Source organism: Panthera onca, chromosome X (assembly GCF_046562875.1).
Source record: "Panthera onca isolate mPanOnc1 chromosome X, mPanOnc1 haplotype 2, whole genome shotgun sequence".
Taxonomy (NCBI): Eukaryota; Metazoa; Chordata; class Mammalia; order Carnivora; family Felidae; genus Panthera; species Panthera onca.
Window position 1 is genome coordinate 122980960 of NC_138357.1, and position 20601 is coordinate 123001560.

Below are 20601 nucleotides of genomic sequence, written 5' to 3' on the forward strand. Positions count from 1 at the left end.
CCCCAGGTGGGATATGTGTGCACTCCTGGCTGCCCAAGAACAAAGGAAAGGGGAAAAACAAATGGTGAACTGATAGAGATCACCCTCCGTAGTAACTTGGGGAACAAAGGCAGACGGAAATGGCAGATAGAACTAAATTTCCTTAGAACCTGTAGCCCATTGACAAATACTTGAGGCCAGCAGAGTAAAACGTTTCTCCAGGAACTCCTTACTGTCTTAATGCTAATGCTTTGCTAGAGGGAAAAACAACCCTAGCTTGACAAAAGCTAGGCCTCCAAAATCCTGTGAGTCTCCTTTAGCATATAAAAATCTCACTGGAAACTTCCCCTGGACTTTACCTCCCGCAGCCCCATAGTATATAACTAGTCTCTCAAGGCCCCGTGGCAGCTCTTCCTGCCCACGGGTCCTGTCCCCGTGCTTTAACAAAATCACCATTTTGCACCAAAGACGTTTTCAAGAATTCTTTCCTGGCCGTCGGCTCTGGACCCCACGAGCCCTACTATCTCCCCTAAAAGCCCCATCATTCCCACATCTTGCACACAGTTTGTTACGTCAGTTGCATTTCTTATACTAATTTCAAGTTATTTCGGACCATCAAAAAAACGTAGTCTCCCGTCCATCCTTCTGCAAGTTTGCTCTGAGGCCCCCATCTGGCCTAGGAATCCTCATTTATTACAATTTTCTCCCCGAGGTAACTTTACCACTGACCCTCCTGGGAGCCTCACCCGTGACTACTTGGTGCCCGAATCATCAGAGCCTGCAGGTTTCCACGTGGGAAGCAGAGAGGTGGGGTATGTGCAGTTCCGGCCCAAGGCAAAAACGGAAATGCAGTGGTACTTTTGCATGGACGGGACATGCAAACCCTCAAACCCTCAGCATCAGGGCAAGCATACAAAGGCTCTGCTGTCATTTGTATCTTTTAAAGCACACTCCCGCACACTGTCCTCCAGAAGCAGCCTCTGCTTTCCAAGAGGAAACGAAGGAGATCAATGGCCCAAGAGAGCAGGATTCATGCTTTCTAAAGGGCTGACAAATGGATGTTTGGGGAGTATTTCTCTGATGTTTTCTGCTGTTTTTACAAGCGAGTGTGCAATACCCGAGAGCACTGCAGGTTTTGACAGCGTTGGTGGTTCCAGAATTCTATCAAAGCAGCTGCCCCTGCTAATAGACTGCCAGGTCAGATCCTTTTGAAGTGCTGGCGTTTGCAGCCCTTTGTTAAAGGCTCTGTTTCCCATCTGGCAACGCAGCCGCCTGTCTGCCTACTGTGGATTCCAACAGAGAAGGCCAGTCCTAGGGCCTTCGGGGAAGAAGGCCTAGGAGCTGAGCCCAAACTTTGCCTTTAAAATAGCAAAGCTCCTGGTGGAAAGGTAGATGAGCAGCTGGGTGGGAGGGCATGTGTTTGCATTTAAGTGTTTAATAAGTGGGGGAGGGACGAATGGGCTGCATTCCCTTCGGGTGACCGGAAAAAAAACCTTAGAGAGGGGCCCATTTGTCGAGGGGAGAGATAAAGGGTGGCTGCTTGGGGTTTGCCAATGGGCCTATTAATTTATTAGATGGTAAATCTGGTAAGGATTTTTTTGGTTTGTTTTAAAGGTTTGGTTAGTAAAAGCCATAACCTATAGGAGAGCTCTTTTATTGTCAGCCTTCTCGAGTTTGTTTTTAAACTTTACCCAGTATGTTGATGGTTATCATTAGTGCTGACACAATTTTGGAACTTTTAAGCACATAGAATAAAGCTTGATTTTCAATGTATAACGAAAAAAAAGTTATGAAATCTGAATGAACTTAGATAATTAAAAAAAAAACCAATTACTTTTGAAAGCTAATTTAGAATGCCCAAACCTATATTGAAGCTGAGTAAACACGGAACACTGAACTGTAAGGTGCAAAATACGCGTGTGTAAACATGTCTCTTTAGGCTAAGCGCTTCCGTCTTTAAGATTTGACTTGCAACGAAACTCCTGCCGCTGGGATTGTTTCCGTTAACACCAATCGCATCAGTCACGTTGATGATGAACGTGTTCTGGCGCCTGTAACGCATCAAAATTAGGGACGTCAGGTCCCAAATAGGAAAGAGCTGGCAAATGAGGCAGGTTTGTCTGGTAAGGTCAGTTAAGACGAGGTGGCGGCTTGGGGGAAGGCTGGGTTGCAGGGAAGAAAGCCGACCTCCGTCCCGGCCCCGGGCGCGCCTCCTTCCCCCACCTCCTTCCCCCACCTCCGGCTCGGGCCCCAGCCTCACCCTCGTGAGACCTCGTGGCGTCCGCCGAGGGCGCGCAGCCCCCACCCCGGTCGGCGCCTTCTCCGCCAGCGCGGGCGCCGGGGCGGGGGAGGCGCGGCCCCGGGCACATGATCCCCCCGCTCGCTGCCGGCCGGGCACCTGACCCAGCGGCCCGGCGGGGTCCCGGCACACCCGAGCCGCGTCCCCGAGCACGGCCCATGGCCTCCCCACGCCTGGGGACCTTCTGCTGCCCCACGCGGGACGCCGCCACGCAGCTGGTGCTGGGCTTCCAGCCCCGGGCCTTCCACGCGCTGTGTCTGGGCGGCGGCGCGTGCCGCCTGGCGCTGGGCCTCCTGCAACTGCTGCCGGGGCGACGGCCCGCGGGCCCGGGGGCCACGTCCACGTCCCCGCCGGCCTCGGCGCGCGCCCCGGCCTCCGTCCGCATCCTGCGCGCCGCCGCCGCCTGCGACCTGCTCGGCTGCCTGGGTAAGGCGCGCGGACCTGCTCGACGCCCGGGGTGGGGGAGCCCGGCCCGCGGGTTGGGGCCTGCTCGGTGCCTGGGTGAGGCGCGCGGCCCGCGGGTTGGGACCTTCTCGGCTGCTTCAGTAAGGTGCGCCGCCCGCGGGTCCGGACCTGCTCGGTGCCCGGGTGAGCGTGCGCGGCCCGCGAGGTTGGGCAGGGTGTGTACTCGGAGCACAGAGGCGGCTCCCTCGGGACCGGACCGGACGACCGAGGGACTCAGCGAAACAAGACAGGCAGTAAAAATTATGCCCAGGGGACACTTGTTTAAAGAGAAAAAACCGTTTACAGTGTTCGTTATTGCAGGCTTACTGGGGGAAACCTCAGACGGTTGCCATTAAACAAAAATCCCAGAAAATACAACGGTTCCCTAATAACTTCTGCGAGTGAGAGACTGACAATGTTCTGTGCATCCGCAACCGTTTCCCGAACGGTTTGGCAGAATCGGGAAGAAAACTTGATGTGTCTACCTCTAATACGTATAAGTACATAATTTTTTTCAGGTTTGGGTTTTCTACCACAGGCGGCCAAACTGCAGACCCCACACTAAATCCCACCTGTTGCCTCTTTTCTGTGGCCCGAAAGGTTTTTAACAATCAAAAGAAAAATACTTCGTGAAATGTTTCTGATAAATGTTCCATGAAATTTAAATGTCCGTGTCCTTCAGTGGTTTCATGGGAACACAGCCGCGCCCTGCCCTTGTGCGTTGTCTAGTGCTATCTTTGCCCTGCAAGGACAGAGGTGGATGATGGCAGAGAAATTGTGGCCCATAAAGCCTAAACTCTTTTCCAAAACCATTTGTTTGCATTTTTACTTTGGGAAAATTTCTAACTTAAATCACACAGACTGTATAAGGAACCGCCTTTGGACCTATGCTCTCACTTCATCTATACCCCATCCTGGTATCACCCACCACTGGATTAATTCACAACGACGCGGGATGGAACTAGAGTGTATTGTGCTGATTGAACTAAGGTAGAGAAAGACAAGTACCACATGAACTCACTCATATGTGGAATGAAAGAAACACAACAGATGAACGTAGGGGATGGGAAGGAAAAATAAAAATGGAGGCCAACTGTAAGAGACTCTTAAATACAGAAAACCGAGGGTTGCTGGAGGGGAGGTGGGGGGGGGGATGGGCTAGACGGGTGATGGGCATTAAGGAGGGCGCTTGCTGGGATGAGCACTGGGTGTCGTATGTGAGAGGTGAATCACTGGGTTCTCCTGAAACCGATACTATGCTATGTGTTAAGTAACTTGAATTTAAGTAAGTAAATTAAAAATTAAATATACATGTTACACTAGTATTGTCGCCTGAAAATAATGATGAAAGTCAATTCTTTAACGTCCCTGGTGTATGTTCAGTTGTCTCATAAATGCTATTTTACAGTTGGTTCGTTCGAATCAGGATCCAGATGCTGCCCACATTTGGCAATTGGCTGACAGGCGCTGACCATTTTGGACATGTACTTTTGCTTAATTTTACTCGTGAACCTGAAGGCTGTCGATGGTATTGAAACATCCCTGAGGGGGTGGCAGCAGCTTTCACCCTGCCTTGAGCTGACATCAACGCAGGTGGCTGTCTCAGCGTGCTGTTCTCCAGTTCTGTGCCCTTGTGGTCACAGACCCTCAAGGACCTTGACTTCCAGTACATGCTGTATAACCTCTAGTCACTTTCTCAGACTCCAGGAGTCAGACAGGAAGCAGTACTTCCTTTCTCTTAGGGAATAAACCTATCTTGGTGCAGGCTAAATAAATCAGACATTCGTTTTTTTCCTGATTCTGCTGAAACATTTTGGAAAAGCATCTTTTTTTTTTTTTTAAGTTTATTTACTGGGGCACCTGCATGGCTCAGTCGATTAAATGCCTGACTCTTGATTTCAGCTCAGGTTATGATCTCACAGTTTGTGAATTCGAGCCGAGCCCCTCATTGGGGTCTGCACTGACAACGTGGATCCTGCTTGGGATTCTCTCCCTTCTTCCCTCTGCCCCTCAAAACCATGCATGAGTGCACACTTGCATATTCTCCCTCTCTCTCTCTGTCTCTCTCAATAAATAAATAAATACTAAAAAAATTAAGTAATGTCTATACCCCATATGGACTTGTACCCATGACCCTGAGATAGAGTCATACACTCTTCTGACTGAGCCAGCCTGGTGCCTCTGGAAAAGCATCTTAACAGCAATTTAGTTTCTATAACTTGGATATCTAGAAATAAAGATGCACGCAGATATCTTTTGAGGATCAGTGAAATAATATTTGCATATATGCTTGTTTTTGGAAGGGAGTTGTGTGATATTGACAAATGAGCAGAAGCAGAATTCGGGGCAAGGCTTGGTGACTGACACATCACTGAAAAATACTTATGGTGCCTACCTCATAGGGCAGAGGTTTTTTTTTTTTTTTCCGGTTTTATTGAGATACAGTTGACATAGAGCACTATAAGAGTTTAAGATAGCAGAATGACTTGACATACTCATATTGTGAAATGTTTATCACAATAAGTTGACATTCATCAGCTGATATCGCTACGAAAATACATTGGGCATTTATTGAGCTCAGAGGAATGCTATGTGCCGTAAATGGTAAGCATTCTATGGAAGAAAAGCATTATTTTTGTGAGCAGTGCTTGATAACGAGAAGGTATATCTTAAACGTCTCAGTGTGCATAGTTCCTCTTTAGTGATGTATTACATGGTGTTCGTATAGTAGTGTGTTATGTAATACAAATTTCATATTGTATATAATGTACGTTTGGTAGTGTATCACACTATATTTAGATTGTATACAATTTAAATACACAGATTGTATTTGGTGACGTATTATGCAGCATATAGTTGGTAGTATAGTATGCAACGTAAGTTTGGCAGTGTATTACGTAGAATAGATTTAGTATGTTACGTATTGTATACTTAGTCGTCTATTACATAGTATATTAGTGTACATGAGCACATAGCACAAAACTTCGTACTGTTTACAATTACTTTTTAGCATTGTATTCCATAGTATATTATTATTTTTTAAGTTTATTTATTTTGAGAGAGAGACGGAGCAGGGGAGGGCAGAGAGAGAGAGGGAGAGGGAAAGAATCCCAAACAGGGTCTGCACTGGGAGTGCAGAGCCTGACGCAGGGATCAAACCCATGACCTGTGAGATCATGACCTGAGCCGAAGTCAAGAGTCGGACCCTTAACCAACTAAGCCACCCAGGCACCCCTACGGAGTATGTTATTAGAGCATATCACGTTTCTTAACAAAAAACCTTAATATATACCTTAAAGCGTGTATACTATTTTGAGGAGAATTAGGTATTTGGGTTTAATAGCAAGGAAAACTTACAAATCGTAAACGTTAAGAGCAAATTATTGAGGAGACCTAATTTGTGAGAATCTTAATCGCATTATTTACTTATATAATTTTTTAAATGTTTATTTCTTTTGATGGAGAGACAGAATCCCAAGCCGGCTCCGTGCCATCAGCACAGAGCCCGATGCAGGGCTCCAACCCCCAAACCATGAGATCACGACCCGGGCCAATACCAAGAGTCAGATGCTCAACCAGCTGCGTCACCCAGGCGCCCCTGTTTTTTATTTTTACTTTTTAAATGTTTATTTTTGAGAGAAGTGCTCATGGAGGAGGAGCAGAGAGAGGGGGGGTGGGGACAGAGGGTCTGAAGCAGGCTGGGCACTGACAGCAGAGAGCCCGATGCGGGGCTCAAAGTCACAAACCTCAAGATCATGACCTGAGCTGAAGTCAGAGGCTTGACTGACTGAGCCACCCATGCCCTAAATACATTTTTTAAAGAATGAAAGAATTATCTTTTTACATTTCAGAATCGTGCTGTTTCGGTCATTTCTTTAAATGTCAGGAATGGTCAATATGTGGGTATTAAAAATATAGCCAAGAAATACCGATTGTTCACATAATTGCTTCTTCATACCAAGTAAGCAAACAACTACATTAGGCATATGATTGTGGCTAATGGTGGTTCAAGTTGAAATCAAAATTCCTGGGATTGCTTTGTGACCGAAATAATTATTCCTAGATCTTATTCTCTGTCTCTGTACACACACCGATGTGTGTGTTTCTTTCCTACCTCGTTTTTCTCTCTCTCTCTCTCTCTCTCTCTTTCTCTCTTTCTCTTTTTCCATCCACCATCTACTTACTCTTAACAGAGCAGCAAGTTGGCTTTAGATCCGAATTAGGACCATTACAAAGGACAGTAGCTCACCCTTAGCCACAGTTTTGCTTTCCGCGGTTCTGGTTCCCCGCGGTCCGTTCTGGTCCGGAAGCGGTTGGTCTTCTGCCCTGTCAGAAGGTCAGTATAGCCCAACACCACATCACGGTGCCTGCATGGTTCACCTCGCTACATCTCACGTCGTCACGAGAAGAAGAGTGAGTACAGTAAGGTGTTTAGAGACCACGTTCACATGACTTCCATTACAGCGTATTATCGTTGTTTACTAGTTGTTAGTCTCTTACTGTGCCTAATTTATAAAGCAGGCTGTATCGTTGGAATGTACGTAAAGGACAAAACGTGGTCCATCTAGGATTCGGTACAATGTGCAGTTTCGGCATCAAATGCGGGGCCTGGAATGCATCTCCCGCGGGATGACTGTGTCCTCTTACTCGGTTTTAGGGATCGTCTTCCGGTCTGCGGTGTGGTTGGGATTCCCCGATTTCGTCAAGGACATCTCAGACGTGAATGGGACGGACCTTTGGCCTGCTGCGTACTGCGTGGGGACCGCAGTAAGTCCACCTGCTTGTGTTGATAACCCTTTCTTCCCACTGTGGTCCTGTGACACTCTGTTCCTCCAAGTGTGGTCTCAGCCCACTGGAGTTTGTTCGAAATGCAAGTTCTCAAGGGCGCCTGGGTCATTTAAGCATCCAACTTAGGCTCAGGGCATGATCTCGCGGTTCGTGGGTTCGAGCCCTGCATCGGGCTCTGTGCTGACAGCTCGGAGCCTGGAGCCTGCTTTGGATTATGTCTTCCTCTCTCTGTCCCTCTCCTGCTCGTGCTTTGTCTCTCTCTCAAATAAATAAACATTAAAAAAAAAAAAAAAAAGAAATGCAAATTCTCAGAACCTTGGTGTGGGGTCTGTTGTGATGTTACACCCCCTGCAGGGACTTCTGACTGACACTTAAATTTGAGGACCACTGCACTAGTATGGTTCCCCCCCTGCCCCCCACCGTATGTGAGCCCACATATACAGTCCTTACCTAAGGTGGAGCTGCAGTGAAAACCAGCTGGCCAAAAAGGGAAAAGAAAGGACAATGAAAGTTGTTGATTTATGGGATATATATTGTGCTTAATGAAATACATATTTGTGCATTCATTTTTTAAGTTTATTTATTGAGAGAGCGGGGGAGGAGCAGAGAGAGAGGGAGACAGAGAACCCAAGCCAGCTCCGCACTGTCAGCGCAGAGCCCGACGCGGGACTTGAACTCCGGAACCATGAGGAATCAAGAGTCGGCCGCTTAACCCACCGAGCCACGAGGCGCCCCGGAATATATTATTTCCATCTGTGTATCTCTGTTGCTCTGTGCACCGAGCTGTAGCAGAATCGTCAGCCTCTCTCCTTGTGACCATCGCTGCTTCCCGGCTGCAGAGGGGAGCACGGTCTCCACCCGCGCCAGAGGCTGGTCAATGTCCCGCTGCCTCTAGCAGACTGGCCCCTTCCTTCCCCTCTGCTCAGAAGACCTTTCCTGCCCACACTCCTTCGTTCTCATTCAGAGGCACTGTCAGCCCTCACGCCGGGGAAGGCTGTGCATCTGAGGCCTTTACGTCCCGTGCCGACAACTGTACCCGGCCAGCGGGCTTGCTAGTCTGGCGCCGCTGGGCGGACAGAGCACGGAGGCACACGCCGCCCTGGGCCACGCCCCAGCCTTGGTTTCCCAGACCGTCCACGTGTCTCCGGAGGGCTTTCATGTGCTGCTTCCTGACGTCAGAGGAAACCGGCATCTGCCCTCTCCTTTCATGGATGGGGACAATCCGGGGCCTGTTTCCAGGAGCTTTGATGCCAGGCTCTTCCTGATTACAGATATGGATCCAGCTGTTGTACGGTGCCTGCTTCTGGTGGCTGTTTTGCTACGCGGTCGACGCCTATCTGGTGATCCGGAGATCAGCAGGACAGAGGTATGTACAAGAAACTAGAGCTTTCTGCCCGATTTCTGTTGTACGAAGAGGGGTCGGGGGTACCATTGAGGGCTGCAAAGTAGTTTTCAGTATGGCGGACCCAGCCAGAATATCAGCCGGCCCCTTGAGGATTGTGTCTGGCAGCTATTTCTTAAGTTTATTTAGAGAGCGCAAGAGCGAGCAGGGGAGGGGCACAGAGAGAGGGGGAGAGAGCATCCCGAGCAGGCCGTGTGCTGTCGGTGCAGAGCCCCACACAGGGCTTGACCTCCTGAGCCGTGAGATTACGATCGGAGCCGAAATCAAGAGTCAGACGCTTAACCAACTGAGCCCCCCAGGCACCCCTCCGGCAGCTGTTTTTATAAAAAGCTGAAGGCAGATTCAAAATGAGGATTTTAAACCATGACAGCAGGTAATCTATAATTTAAATATTTGCAACTGGACACATACTAACAGAATTGGCATGAATATAAACAGATTTTGACTGTATCTAGAGATTGGAGAAGATTCTTTGAAGTGTGTGTTCACACTTTAGGCCAAATACGGAAGCCGAACATTGGAGCTCCCGGTGGCTACCTGGTGAGAGTCCACGGTGGGTCCCATCTGTATAGGGGTCACTCACCGTGGCACCGTTGGCAAGTTTCTTAACGTGTCTGACTTCTGTTTTCCCACGTGTAGGATAGTAGCAACCGCATCAGGTCACAGGAGAGTCCATGCGGTGCTCTGTGAATGGTTGAGGAAAGTGCCTGGCACATAGTAGGCTGTCGGGCGCTGTGCCCTGTGACGGCAGCTGGGGTGAGCATGTGTGTTGGGGGAACAGAGCACCTGAGTGACAAGGGGAAGCTGGATGGCAGCATGGGACGAGTGCTCGGGTCTTCTGACGCTTCATCCAGGAAGCATGTGCCCCCCTACTTTTGCTTGGTTTTTTTTGAACTTTATTGAAGTAATCTCTGCACCTAAGGTGAGGCTTGAACTCACAACCCTGAGATCAAGAGCCACATGCTCTTCTGACTGAGCCAGCCAGGTGCCCCATGCTCTTGTTTTGTTTTGTTTTGTTTTAAACAGTTTTATAAAGTTCACCCATTTAAGTGTATAAAATCCAAAATCCATTGTTTTTTTTAGTACATTCACAGAATCATGCAACCATCGCACCAACTAGTTTTAGGACATTTTAATCCTCACCTCCCCCCAATCTCTTTACCAGTGATTAATCCCTACCCCCCTTCCTGCCCCCACCAGGCCCCTGTCTCTAGGTTTGCCTGTTCTGGGTATTGCTTGTAAGCACATTCATTCCATATGTGACATTTTGTGTCTGGTTTCTTCGTGTTTTTTAATATATGTTTATTTTTGAGAGGGAGACAGAGAATCTGAAGCAGACTCCATGTTATCAGTGCAAAGCCTGACATGGGACTTGAACCCACGACCCGTGAGATCATGATGTGAGCCGAAGTCGGAAGCTCAACCGACTGAGCCACCCAGGGTGCCCCTTGTGTCTGGCTTCTTAAACTGAGCAAGACGTTTTCAAGCTTTACCCATGTCGCAGTGGTGTTAGCATTTTATTCCTGTTCCTTGCTGGATAGTATTCGGCTTAGTGGATGTGCTACATTTTATCCATTTATCGGTTGATGGTCGTGTGGGTTGTTTGCATCATTTTGGCTGTAAGGAATACTCCAGCGACCGCTGGTATGCAGATGTTTGTGTGGACGTGCTATTTCGTCATGTACTCAGGGGCTTTGTACCCCGGGTCACGTCGTAATTCTCTAACCTTGCTAAGAAACTGCTAAAATGCTTTCCAACCTGGCTGGTTGCACCATTTTATATTGTCGGCAGCAACGTATAATGGTTCCAGTTTCTCACATCCTTGCTAATACTTGTTCTTTTCCATGTATTACTTTGGCTTTAAAATTTAGCCATGTTAGTGTGTGTGTGAATGGTATCTTCCCTGGTGGCTGGTGATGTTGAGCATCTTGTCACATGTTTAGTTGCCATTTGTATGCTTTTTTTGGAGAAATATCTGTTCAGTTCCTTCACCCATTTAATTGGTCTTTGTTATTGAGTTGTAAGAGTTCTTCATATAGATTCTAGATACAAGTACCTTATTAGACACAGGATTTACAAATATCTTCTGTTCATTGGGTTGTCTTTTACTTGATGGCATTTTTTTAAATTTTTAAAAAATGTTTGTTTATTTTTGAGAGAGTGTGAGAGAGACAGTGTGAGCAGCGGAGAGGCAGAGAAAGAGGGAGACACAGAATCCAAAACAGGCTGCAGGCTCTGAGCTGTCAGCACAGAGCCCTATGCGGGGCTCGAACCCACGAACCGTGAGATCATGACCTGAGCCGAAGTTGGGTGCTCAACCGACCGAGCCACCCAGGTGCCCCAAGATTACTGTAATTTCTGAGGTGCCCTTTTCCCAAAGGTATTTGAAACCTGTCCCCCCAAAATATCTGAAGAGTGATCTCTGTGGTTGGTTGCACACAGTTGTTAACCGCAAAGAGAGTTACGAATTGCGTTACTTCTAGGTTAACCAGAAGGAGGAGGATCCTTTATCTGGAATATTTTGTATGAGTTCTTGCGTCAAACTTGGGAGCCAAAAAAGAGTTTTATGGTTTGAACACTTCAGTTTAGGTCTCATCCCTTTTATTTTATGTTTTTAAGGCTTATTTATTTTGAGAGGGGGGCGGGGCAGAGAATGCAAAGCAGGCTCCATGCTGTCAGCACGGGAGCCCAGCATGGGGCTCCGACTGTCAAACTGTGCGATCATGACCTGAGCTGAAATCAAGAGACACCTGACTGAGCCGCCCAGGTGCCCAGGTCTCTGATCCATTTTCAAGATTCGAGATTTAATCTCTACACCCAACATGGGGCTTAAACTCACAACCCCAAGGTCAACAGTTGCTTGCTGCACTGACTGAGCCAGCCAGGGGCCCCTGAATAAATTCACTTTAGAAGCCAAAATTAGTAAACAGAAATCACATTCAGGCTGTAGAACACATTGGGAAACTTAAGTAGATTCTTGCTCTAAAATTGTTGATATTCCTCATGTATCATCATCAGTAACTTTGGTGTCTCTGGCCTGAAGTTTAGTGTTTATTTGTGTGCTTGTTCCTTCTACCTTTTTACTTTCAGTCCTAGGCTTTTATACATGTGTACAGAACCTAGATATTCTTGGTTTTGAAAATTCTCTAGGGAAGAGAGTTAAGGTCAAGGGCAGCCAACCAGGTATATCAATGAGGATTAGTTTTGGCTACATAGAATACATAAAATAACTTTAAAGTAAGTTTTCTTTCATGCCAAAGGAGGCCAGAGGTAGGCAATCCCGGGCCCTTATAATGGACATCAGGGACCCATGCTTCTTCTGTCTCTTGCTGCGTCATCCTATTGTGTGACTTTCATCTTCAAGCCGTCATGGCCCAAAATAGCTCCTGGAGCTCCAGCCATCACATCTGCATTCCAAGCCACAGGAAAGAGGAAGGGGCAATGCATAAGGGGCCTGTTTTCTCCTGAGCCATTTCCCTTTAAGCAGCCTCCCTGGGGATTTTACACAACTATTCCTTTTTTGGAATGGACAGAATTTAGTTTCATGGTCACAGCTGCAAGATGAGGTTGGATTGGAAACATAGTCTGTTAGGCAAGCATGCTGCTATTTGGCATGCCATCAAGGTTATTTTACCAAGGAAAAAGGGGAAATGGCTTTGGGTAGGCAACTAGCAGCAATGAGAAGTGTTTGACCCGGAGGCCAGTGCAAATAAGTGTGACACCTTTCTCACTCAGTTTTGGAAGGATTGGAGTTAGGGCACAACAAGAGGTGTCACAGCCAGCCAGCTGTGGAGATAAGAGGAGCCTTGGAGCACCTCCAGGAAGCTGGTTCTGTCACAGGAGGAGGCATTGCTTCACCCCCACCCACGGATGACTGTGGTCCGACAGGGCAGCCCGAGAGCTCTCTGGAGCGAGAAGACAGGCAGAGCCCTGAGAAACCAGGACAGGCCGTCAGGAAGCCCTCCTCATAGCCAGCAGAGTGTTTGCAACTCATTTTGGAGCACAGCGTGAGAACAGGCAGGATGCGGGGGGGGGGGGGGGGGGGGGTGCGGGGTTCACACTTCAGAGGATGCTGGCAGGGCCTAGCGTCCGAGGACCGGCCGATTGTGCGGGAGGCAAACAGCCAAAGATGTGAAACATTCGGATGCAAGGACAGGAGCAAGCGCAGGGGTCCGGGACTAGGAAGACTGTTGAGAGTGAAGCGGCTCTGCCATCAAAGAGGAGCAGGGATCACAGCAGAGCAGTAAGACAGGCGCTCTGTAGCCACGGAGACCCAGCCCCTGCCTCGTCATGGCAGAAGCCCTGCTTCCTGGTGTGAGGGCTCCAAGGGGCCAGAGCTGTGGGTGTGGCTCCTCTGTTAAGAGCCAGCTTGCTTCCAGAGCCCAGGGTGCGGTCGATACCTCGGTTAAGACACTGAAGCCTCCCAGGAGGGTCCCGAGGAATTCCAGGGCAGGGGGCCAGGCTTTGCAGGTATGGCTGGATTAAAGTCTGTATTCCCTTCTAGATCCTTCCAGTCCTTAGCTATTTTCTTTGGCACAGGAGAATCTTTTTTTTTTTTTTTTTTTTATCCTAATCCTAAGAAATGTCATGAAGACAGATTTAGAGTTAAAATGTCAACTCCTGCGGCTCCAGGTGTGGGATGTACAGGTTTTAAACAACAGCAGAAGTTGCTTGAGATCGTGGGAAAAGCCCTAAATCGAAGTCCCGACTTGCTCTGTGAATAGAAGTGTGGGGGAAAGGGGGTCCGGGGAGGGCCCTCGCGTGCCTGGACATAAAAACGGTCTAGTGGTCACATAAAGAGATGAGCATGTTCAGCCACCGGCTGCTCTTGATTGTGGATGCATTGGACTTGAGACTCATGACCTGGTGTGGGTTCGGGGTCACATCCGTTATTAAAGTGGCGGCTGCCTGAGCAGCCGGGCCCAGTCTGACTCCCTCCCTGCTTGGCCATCTGGGGCCAGAGCACCGCTGAGTAGTCTGTGGCCACCCCCAGGCCTGCACTCGCCTGGCCCGCTCCCTCCCACCTCTGCGGACAACACCCCTGGACAACACCCCTGGCTCCCTCGGCCCAAGGTCAGGTTCTGGAATGCGGAGATCCTGCTCTATTCAACAACCCAGGCCTTTGCAGAAAGCTGCTCCTTTCATTTCTTTCTTTGATGCAGAGCCTCTGACTTCTGGACGGGACACACCCCATCAGCTCCCAAACCCAGAGAGGTAGGGGCAGGGCTGCTCCAGAACCGGTTCTAACGTGAGAGGCACAGCATGCTGGGGTCCTTTCCTTGTGGCCTTCCGGAGAACTGGCTGCGAAAAGTTGCTTCTTCCTGCAGCTCGTTGCCGTGTGCCGTCCCTTGTCTGCTTGTGGAAGGGCCCCCTTGCACTCGGATCCCTGACCGTTCCCTTGCCTACACAGCTGGTTTTCAGAGTTAAAATCCCAGTGGGTTGGGGGTGGCACTATTTGCCGGGAGCCTGGTACAGTCACGGGTGACGGTGACCGCATTCGACGGAGCCGTGGGCCCCCGTCCCGTGGCACAGAAGAGGCCGGTTAAATGCTCTTTAACAGATGGCTGTGCACCCCTCTCCCAGACCCCATCTGCAGGGCTGACTGAGTCCCTGGGGGAAAGGGAGGGGCATGTGGGAGGACAAAGACAGAGGGTAGAGATGGTCCAGGAATGTTAAGCATGCAGGGAATGGTGGGGTGTGGGGGTGGGAGGTGAGAAAGGAGAGCTCCCCGCTCTCCCGGAACATGGAACGAACCCACATTTCTTCAGAGACCTTGGTTTGCACTTAGCACTAAGACCCGTGAGTTCTAGGTACGGATGCACCTTTGGGAATGTGTGGGGATAGGAACTCCTTGCTTATTGGGTGAGCTGGGTACTTAGGAGGACTGATGAGGTTCCAGTGCCTTGTTCTTGTCAAGCTTGAAAGACTCCTGTTAAGTGAAAGAAGCCAGACACAGAGGGCCACGTATTGTGTGCCACCATTTACACGGATTGTGCACAGTGGGAGAAGCCAAAGAGAGACACAGGAGGTGGGTGGTTGCTGGGACTGGGGGCGGGAGGAACTGGGACTGCCTGCGGGCACGTCCTTCTGGGGCCGTAGCTGTTTCAGAACTGGGGAGAGGAGGCCGTTGCATAATGTGAAGTTGCCCAAGGCAACAGAGCTGCTCTGCTTGAACATGGTTACTTTTATGTTCTGTGAATTTCATCTCAATTACAAAAGGAAAACTCAGAGGTAGAATGGGGCGGGTCTTTACCAAGGGTTTGCTCAGTGTAAGTTTTCCTGATGGTTGGGGGGCCCCAGGAGTTGGTCTGGTACTTTGTGTGGCTGGGCATCTCCGTAGCTCGTCTCAGGCCAGGCCCCGCCCCCCTGATTCTGCTTCTCTCCTAGCACCATCCTGCTTTACCACATCATGGCCTGGGGCCTGGCCGTCCTGCTGTGCGTGGAGGGAGTGGTCATGCTCTACTACCCGTCTGTGTCCAGGTAAGCGGGGACTCCCTGCTCCCTGACTCATCGTTCTCTGGCGACAAATACACAGGCCCTGACGCAGAGTGGGCACCTTGCAGGTCAGGCCATTGTTCACAGACCTGCCCAGACCCGCCCTGGGGCGCTCGCTACAGTACTTGTTCCCTGGAGTTTGTTTCCCCGCCTCAGCCTCTCACATTTGTGTAGGTGCCCGTGGGTGCAAGTATGTGCACCCAGCTTGAGGTGCGTCCTCATGTCAGGGTGTGCACCCAGCGTTAGGTGTGTTCCTCTCCATATCGATGGGGCTTCCTCATGCACACCCTTTAGTTGTTATGCTTCAGGCCAGCTTCATCTGGATGAGCAGGGGAGTTTAACATCCTAAGGATGAATTCGAAATGGCTTGGAGAAACCCAAAGATTTGCTCTTAGAAGAGCTGGATCTAAGCGTCAGCTTGCTTCACTTTGCCGCTTCTCTTCCAGCTGTATTCCCGCTATCCTGAACACAGATCCAGGGAAACAGATCATCTGACATTGTCTTAGGTATTTCTTCAACGTCCTCAAAAATCTCCTCAGTGCAGTCAGTCCTCTGTAAGGGCTCACGGTCCCTCCAAGGATGTGTGCTCTAGCTTCCGATGGAAAACTGCAACAGGTGGGGACATGGTCTCTGTCTGGGATCTTAGGGCAGTGTAGACAAGGATCACAGCCCAGCCTGAGGACAAATCTGGTCCTCTGCTTGTTTTTATAAATAAAGTTTTATTGGAACACAGTCATGCCCTTCGTTTATGCATGGTTTATGGCTGCTTTCACACTGCAGTGTCAGAGTAGTTTTGACAGAGAATGGGTGGCCCATGGAGCATGAAATACTTACGGTAAAAGTTCCCTTACAGAAAACGTTTGCTGACTCGTGGTTGGACAATTTCTCCCCCTTTTTTGACTGCTTGTAGCTACTCGGATGTCTCCAAATTGGTGTTGCCTTCTCGATGGCGGATACTCCCAAAGTCTGTGTAGATGCATCCATACAGCTGCTCTGAGGAACTTTACGAGGTCAAGTACGGTGTCCGTGGCTGTTATAGTGGGGTGCGCTTAATGGTTAATAGTGGAAAGGGAGCTTTCATCACTCCCGCGAGCTTCATCCGTGGGCTCCTGGAGCCTCCTGGGAAGGTTGCACCTGAGCATGAGGGAGCCATCGCTGCGGGGCTCACTCCCAGGTGCCCCCTTGGTCCTTAGGAGGCTGCTCCCGGGCCTGTGCAAACTGCTGTCCCCACTCACTCAATCATCGCTTACTTTTGTCTTTTGGTCAGAGTCATGGCTTTTCTTTTTTTCTTTTTTTTTTTTTTCTTTAGCACTTTATTTTATTTTTTGAGAGACAGAGCATGACCAGGGCAGAGAGAGGGAGACACAGAATCCAAAGCAGGCTCCAGGCTCCGAGCTGCCAGCACAGAGCCTGACGCGGGACTGGAACCCACAACAGTGAGATCATAACCTGAGCTGAAGTCAGATGCTCAACCGAGTGAGCCACCCAGGCGCCCCAAATCATGGCTTTTCTGCTGCTTGATTCTCTTTGTCCCCTCAAGCCTTTCCAGACCACACTTGAACCTGCACAGCTGAAAATGAAAACTTCCATTAAAAGGAAGGTAGCCTTGTGAGATGGTGTTGTGTTCCTTCTCATGGCGAGAAAAGGTGGCCTCGCGTTTTTCCCACCCAAGTTGTTTTGCATTCGGTCATTTTCCCCTTCTGGGCTGGACCACTCCAGGCATGTTAGAACAAGAGTGCGTGTGTGCATTTTTATCGTTCTGCCTTCTGTGGCCACAGAGGCTGTTCCCTCATCTGCTTTTGCACCTCCTACCTGGGTTGGGCCTGAGCAGTCCTCTCTCCCCTTTGCCTTTGATTCTCTCTTCCTCGTTGCTCTCTGACGTTATGCGTGTCTTCACTCCTAGCTCCCACGTGGGTAAGCCGTGCCTGTGTGGCACTCTCCTACCCCACCTGCTGACTGACGATTCCCGTGATCCTTCAGTAGAAGTTCTGGTCCTTCCCCTGAAAAGCACCTCTGCTGTGATGGTTCTGCACAACCATGGCAACACATTTGCCTTGGAATATGAGGGCTGGGAATTTGGAGGCGCTAAAGGGGACAGACTGGATCTTATTCACAGGACTGGCCTTTTTTTTTTATTGACTTATCACTTACATATCACACCCAGTGCTCATCCCAACAAGTGCCCTCCTTAATGCCCATCACCCATTTTCCCCACCCCCATCAACCCTCCGTTTGTTCTCTGTATTTAAGAGTCTCTTATGATTTGCCTCCCTCTCTGTTATCTTATTTTTCCTTCCGTTCTCTATGTTCATCTGTTGAGTTTCTCAGATTCCACATATGAGTGAAAACATGTGATATCTTTTTCTGACTTATTTTGCTTCGCATAATACACTCTAGTTCCACTCACTTTGTTGCAAATGGTGAGATTTCATTCCTTTTCATTGCCGAGTAGTATTCCATTGTATGTATATCACATCTTCTTTACCCATTCGACAGTTGATGGACGTTTGGGCTCTTTACATAATTTGGGTATTGTGGATAGCAGCCCTATAAACATGGGGGTGCACGTGCCCCTTCGAATCAGCACTTATGTATCCTTTGGATAAATTCCTAGTAGTGCAATTTCTGGGTCGTAGGGTAGCTCGGTTTTTAATTTTTTGAGGAACCTCCATGGTGTTTTCCACAGTGGCTGCACCAGTTTGCATTCCCATTTGTGTCTTTTTCTCCTTGAAGAGACCCAGTGGGGGGACTCCCCTTTTCGAGTGTCCTTTCCTGTCTTTCCTTTTGTTAGCAGTGACCTTTAAAATCTCTCCCCCGTGGAATGCCCTAGAGGGCCTCACATTTACAGGACAAATAGAAACATGATTGGTCTCTCCTGTTCTTCAGTGATTGATTGATTGCTCCTTTGCAGACATAAGGTGTGAGTCCCATTTCCTTCTGGCAGAGTCAGAAGTGGATTTACGCATTTGCCTTTTCTCTCTCACCCTCTGATCTCACCTTCCAGGTAAGTGTGTATATTTTAGGCAAAGCCTTGTTTTCAAGAATGGCTTGGTCCTCCTCCCTCAGGTGTGAACGGGATCCGGAGCTCGCCATCCCGCACTATGTCACCACATACTTGCCGCTGCTGCTCGTCCTGGGGGCCAACCCCATCCTATTCTGGAAGACCGTGACCGCAGGTGAGCAGCAGGGAAGCTGTCTGGGTGCATGACCAGGGCTATGGCCCCATGCCTTGGGCTCAGATAATGGCATGCGTTGTGCTCCTGGAATCATCTAGGACGCTAGACCTCATTTGTCATCCTCTAGAGACATAAGTACAATGCATTTGGAGAAAGTGAGCAGGTTTAATAAGTGAAAGCGAGCAAGCCTATCTGGTCATGGGCTACACAAGTTCTTTGCCAATGTTTAATAGCTCAAGACCAGGGCCAGTGGACTTTTCACTTCCGTCTAGGCTCATCCTGGGTCTGTCCTTGGGGTGCCTTGGAGGCCCCAGGAGTGCCCGTGGAAAACTGTGGAGGTCAGATAGGAGCGGAAGGAGAGGAGTGGGGAGCCGGGGGCGGGGGGGAAGGGATGGGGTGTGGCCTGAAGAGTGAGCCTGGTTACTCCCGTGAGGTGCTTGGCCTTGTGTGTTTACTCAGTTGGGCAGGAAACAGGAAGTAGAGCGCAGGAAAGGAGTCGGGTACAAATAGTAAGAACTGAGTAAGAAGGATGTTGTGAGCCAGCAGGATGCCCTGGAAAGAACTCTGAGCTGAGGCTGGGGACTTGGCATTCTGGTTCCACCCCATCCTCACGGAGGCGTGACCTGGGGCAAACCTCCAACCTGCTCAGGCTGCATGGATCTCTCCTGTGCAGAATGAGAATGAACAAGTGCACCTTGGGGCACCTGGGTGGCTCAGTCGGTGAAGCGTCCGACTTCAGCTCAGCTCATGATCTCACGGTTCGTGGGTTTGAGCCCCGCGTCGGGCTGTGTGCTGACGGCTCAGAGCCTGGAGCCTGCTTCCAATTCTGTGTCTCCCTCCCTCTCTGCCTCTGCCCTGCTCATGCTCTGTCTCTTTCTCTCAAAAATAAACATTTAAAAAAATTAAAAGAAAAAATAAATAAAAAGAAGTGCCCCTTAATGGAAAAGTCGGTTGGTTGTAGAACTTCAAAACATTTCAAGTGCTGTGCCACTAAGAGTAGGCAATCATGTGGCTCTTTGGATCAGTTTTTTTCCTCCATGTTGCATTTAAAAACAGTGTATTGGGGCGTCTGGGTGGTTCAGTTGGTTGAGTATCTAACTCTTGATTTTGGTTCCAGTCGTGATGCCAGGGTCATGGGATTGAGTGCTCTCTGCTGAGTGTGGAGCCTGTTTAAGATTCTGTCTCTTCTTCTGCCCCCTCCCCTGCTTGTGCACTCTCTCCCTCTCTCTCAAATAAAAAAATAAAATTAAAATAAAAACAGTATGTTAAGTACAGCAACTTTTTATACAGATTTGCATAAAAGTACTGAGTCAATTATATCAAACAAAAATCATGTATAGGTAAAGGACTGATAAGAACGACAGTAAGATGCTAACAGTGCTTGTCTCAGGATAGACAATAGCTCGTTGATTTTCCTCTAACCTTTTTTAATGTTTTCCAACTTGTTGGGGCGCCGCCTGGGTGGCTCAGTTGGTTACGCATCTGACTTTGGCTCAGGTCACGATCTCGCGGTTTGTGAGTTTGAGCCCCGTGTCGGGCTCTGTCCTGACAGCTGGGAGCCTGCTTCGGATCCTGTGTCTCCCTCTCTTTCTACCCCTCCCCTGCTCGCACTCTGACTCTCTCTCAAAAATAAATAAACATTAAAAAGTAAAGTATTCTCCAACTTGTCTATAATGAGAAATTTTTAATCTTTCAATGTTTCAAAACAGTGTGCATTATTTTTGTAAGAGAAAATATAAACCTTCAAAAATATAGTTCTGTTTTTTAATGTTTGAGAGAGAGAATGCAGGGGAAGGGCAGAGAGAGAGGGAGAAAGAGGATTTGAAGCTGACAGAGCCCCATAGGGGACTCGAACTCATGATCTGTGAGATCATGAACTGAGCCAAAGTTGGACGCTTAACCGACTGAGACACCCAGATGCCCCTAAATATATAGATTTTTTTTAATGTTTATTGTTGAGAGAGAGAGGCGAGAGAGAGACAGAATCTGAAGCAGCCTCCATGCTGACAGCAGAGACC

General features: G+C 49.0%; 1 protein-coding gene across 3 annotated transcripts in view; it reads left to right on the forward strand.

The window, feature by feature from the left end:
- Window positions 1-2136: 2136 nt before the first annotated feature.
- GPR143 (G protein-coupled receptor 143) overlaps window positions 2137-20601 on the forward strand; it is a 62625-nt gene continuing 44160 nt past the window's right edge. The window contains exons 1-5 of one of the 3 annotated variants that reach the window (XM_081792576.1): window positions 2137-2704; window positions 7380-7489; window positions 8782-8876; window positions 15300-15392; window positions 18474-18583. In XM_081792576.1, coding sequence (XP_081648702.1) covers window positions 2347-2704; window positions 7380-7489; window positions 8782-8876; window positions 15300-15392; window positions 18474-18583 — 766 coding nt within the window. In that variant the 5' untranslated portion in view covers window positions 2137-2346. The remainder of the gene's footprint in view (window positions 2705-7379; window positions 7490-8781; window positions 8877-15299; window positions 15393-18473; window positions 18584-20601) is intronic. The other 2 variants (XM_081792575.1, XM_081792577.1) reach the window with 2 other exon arrangements.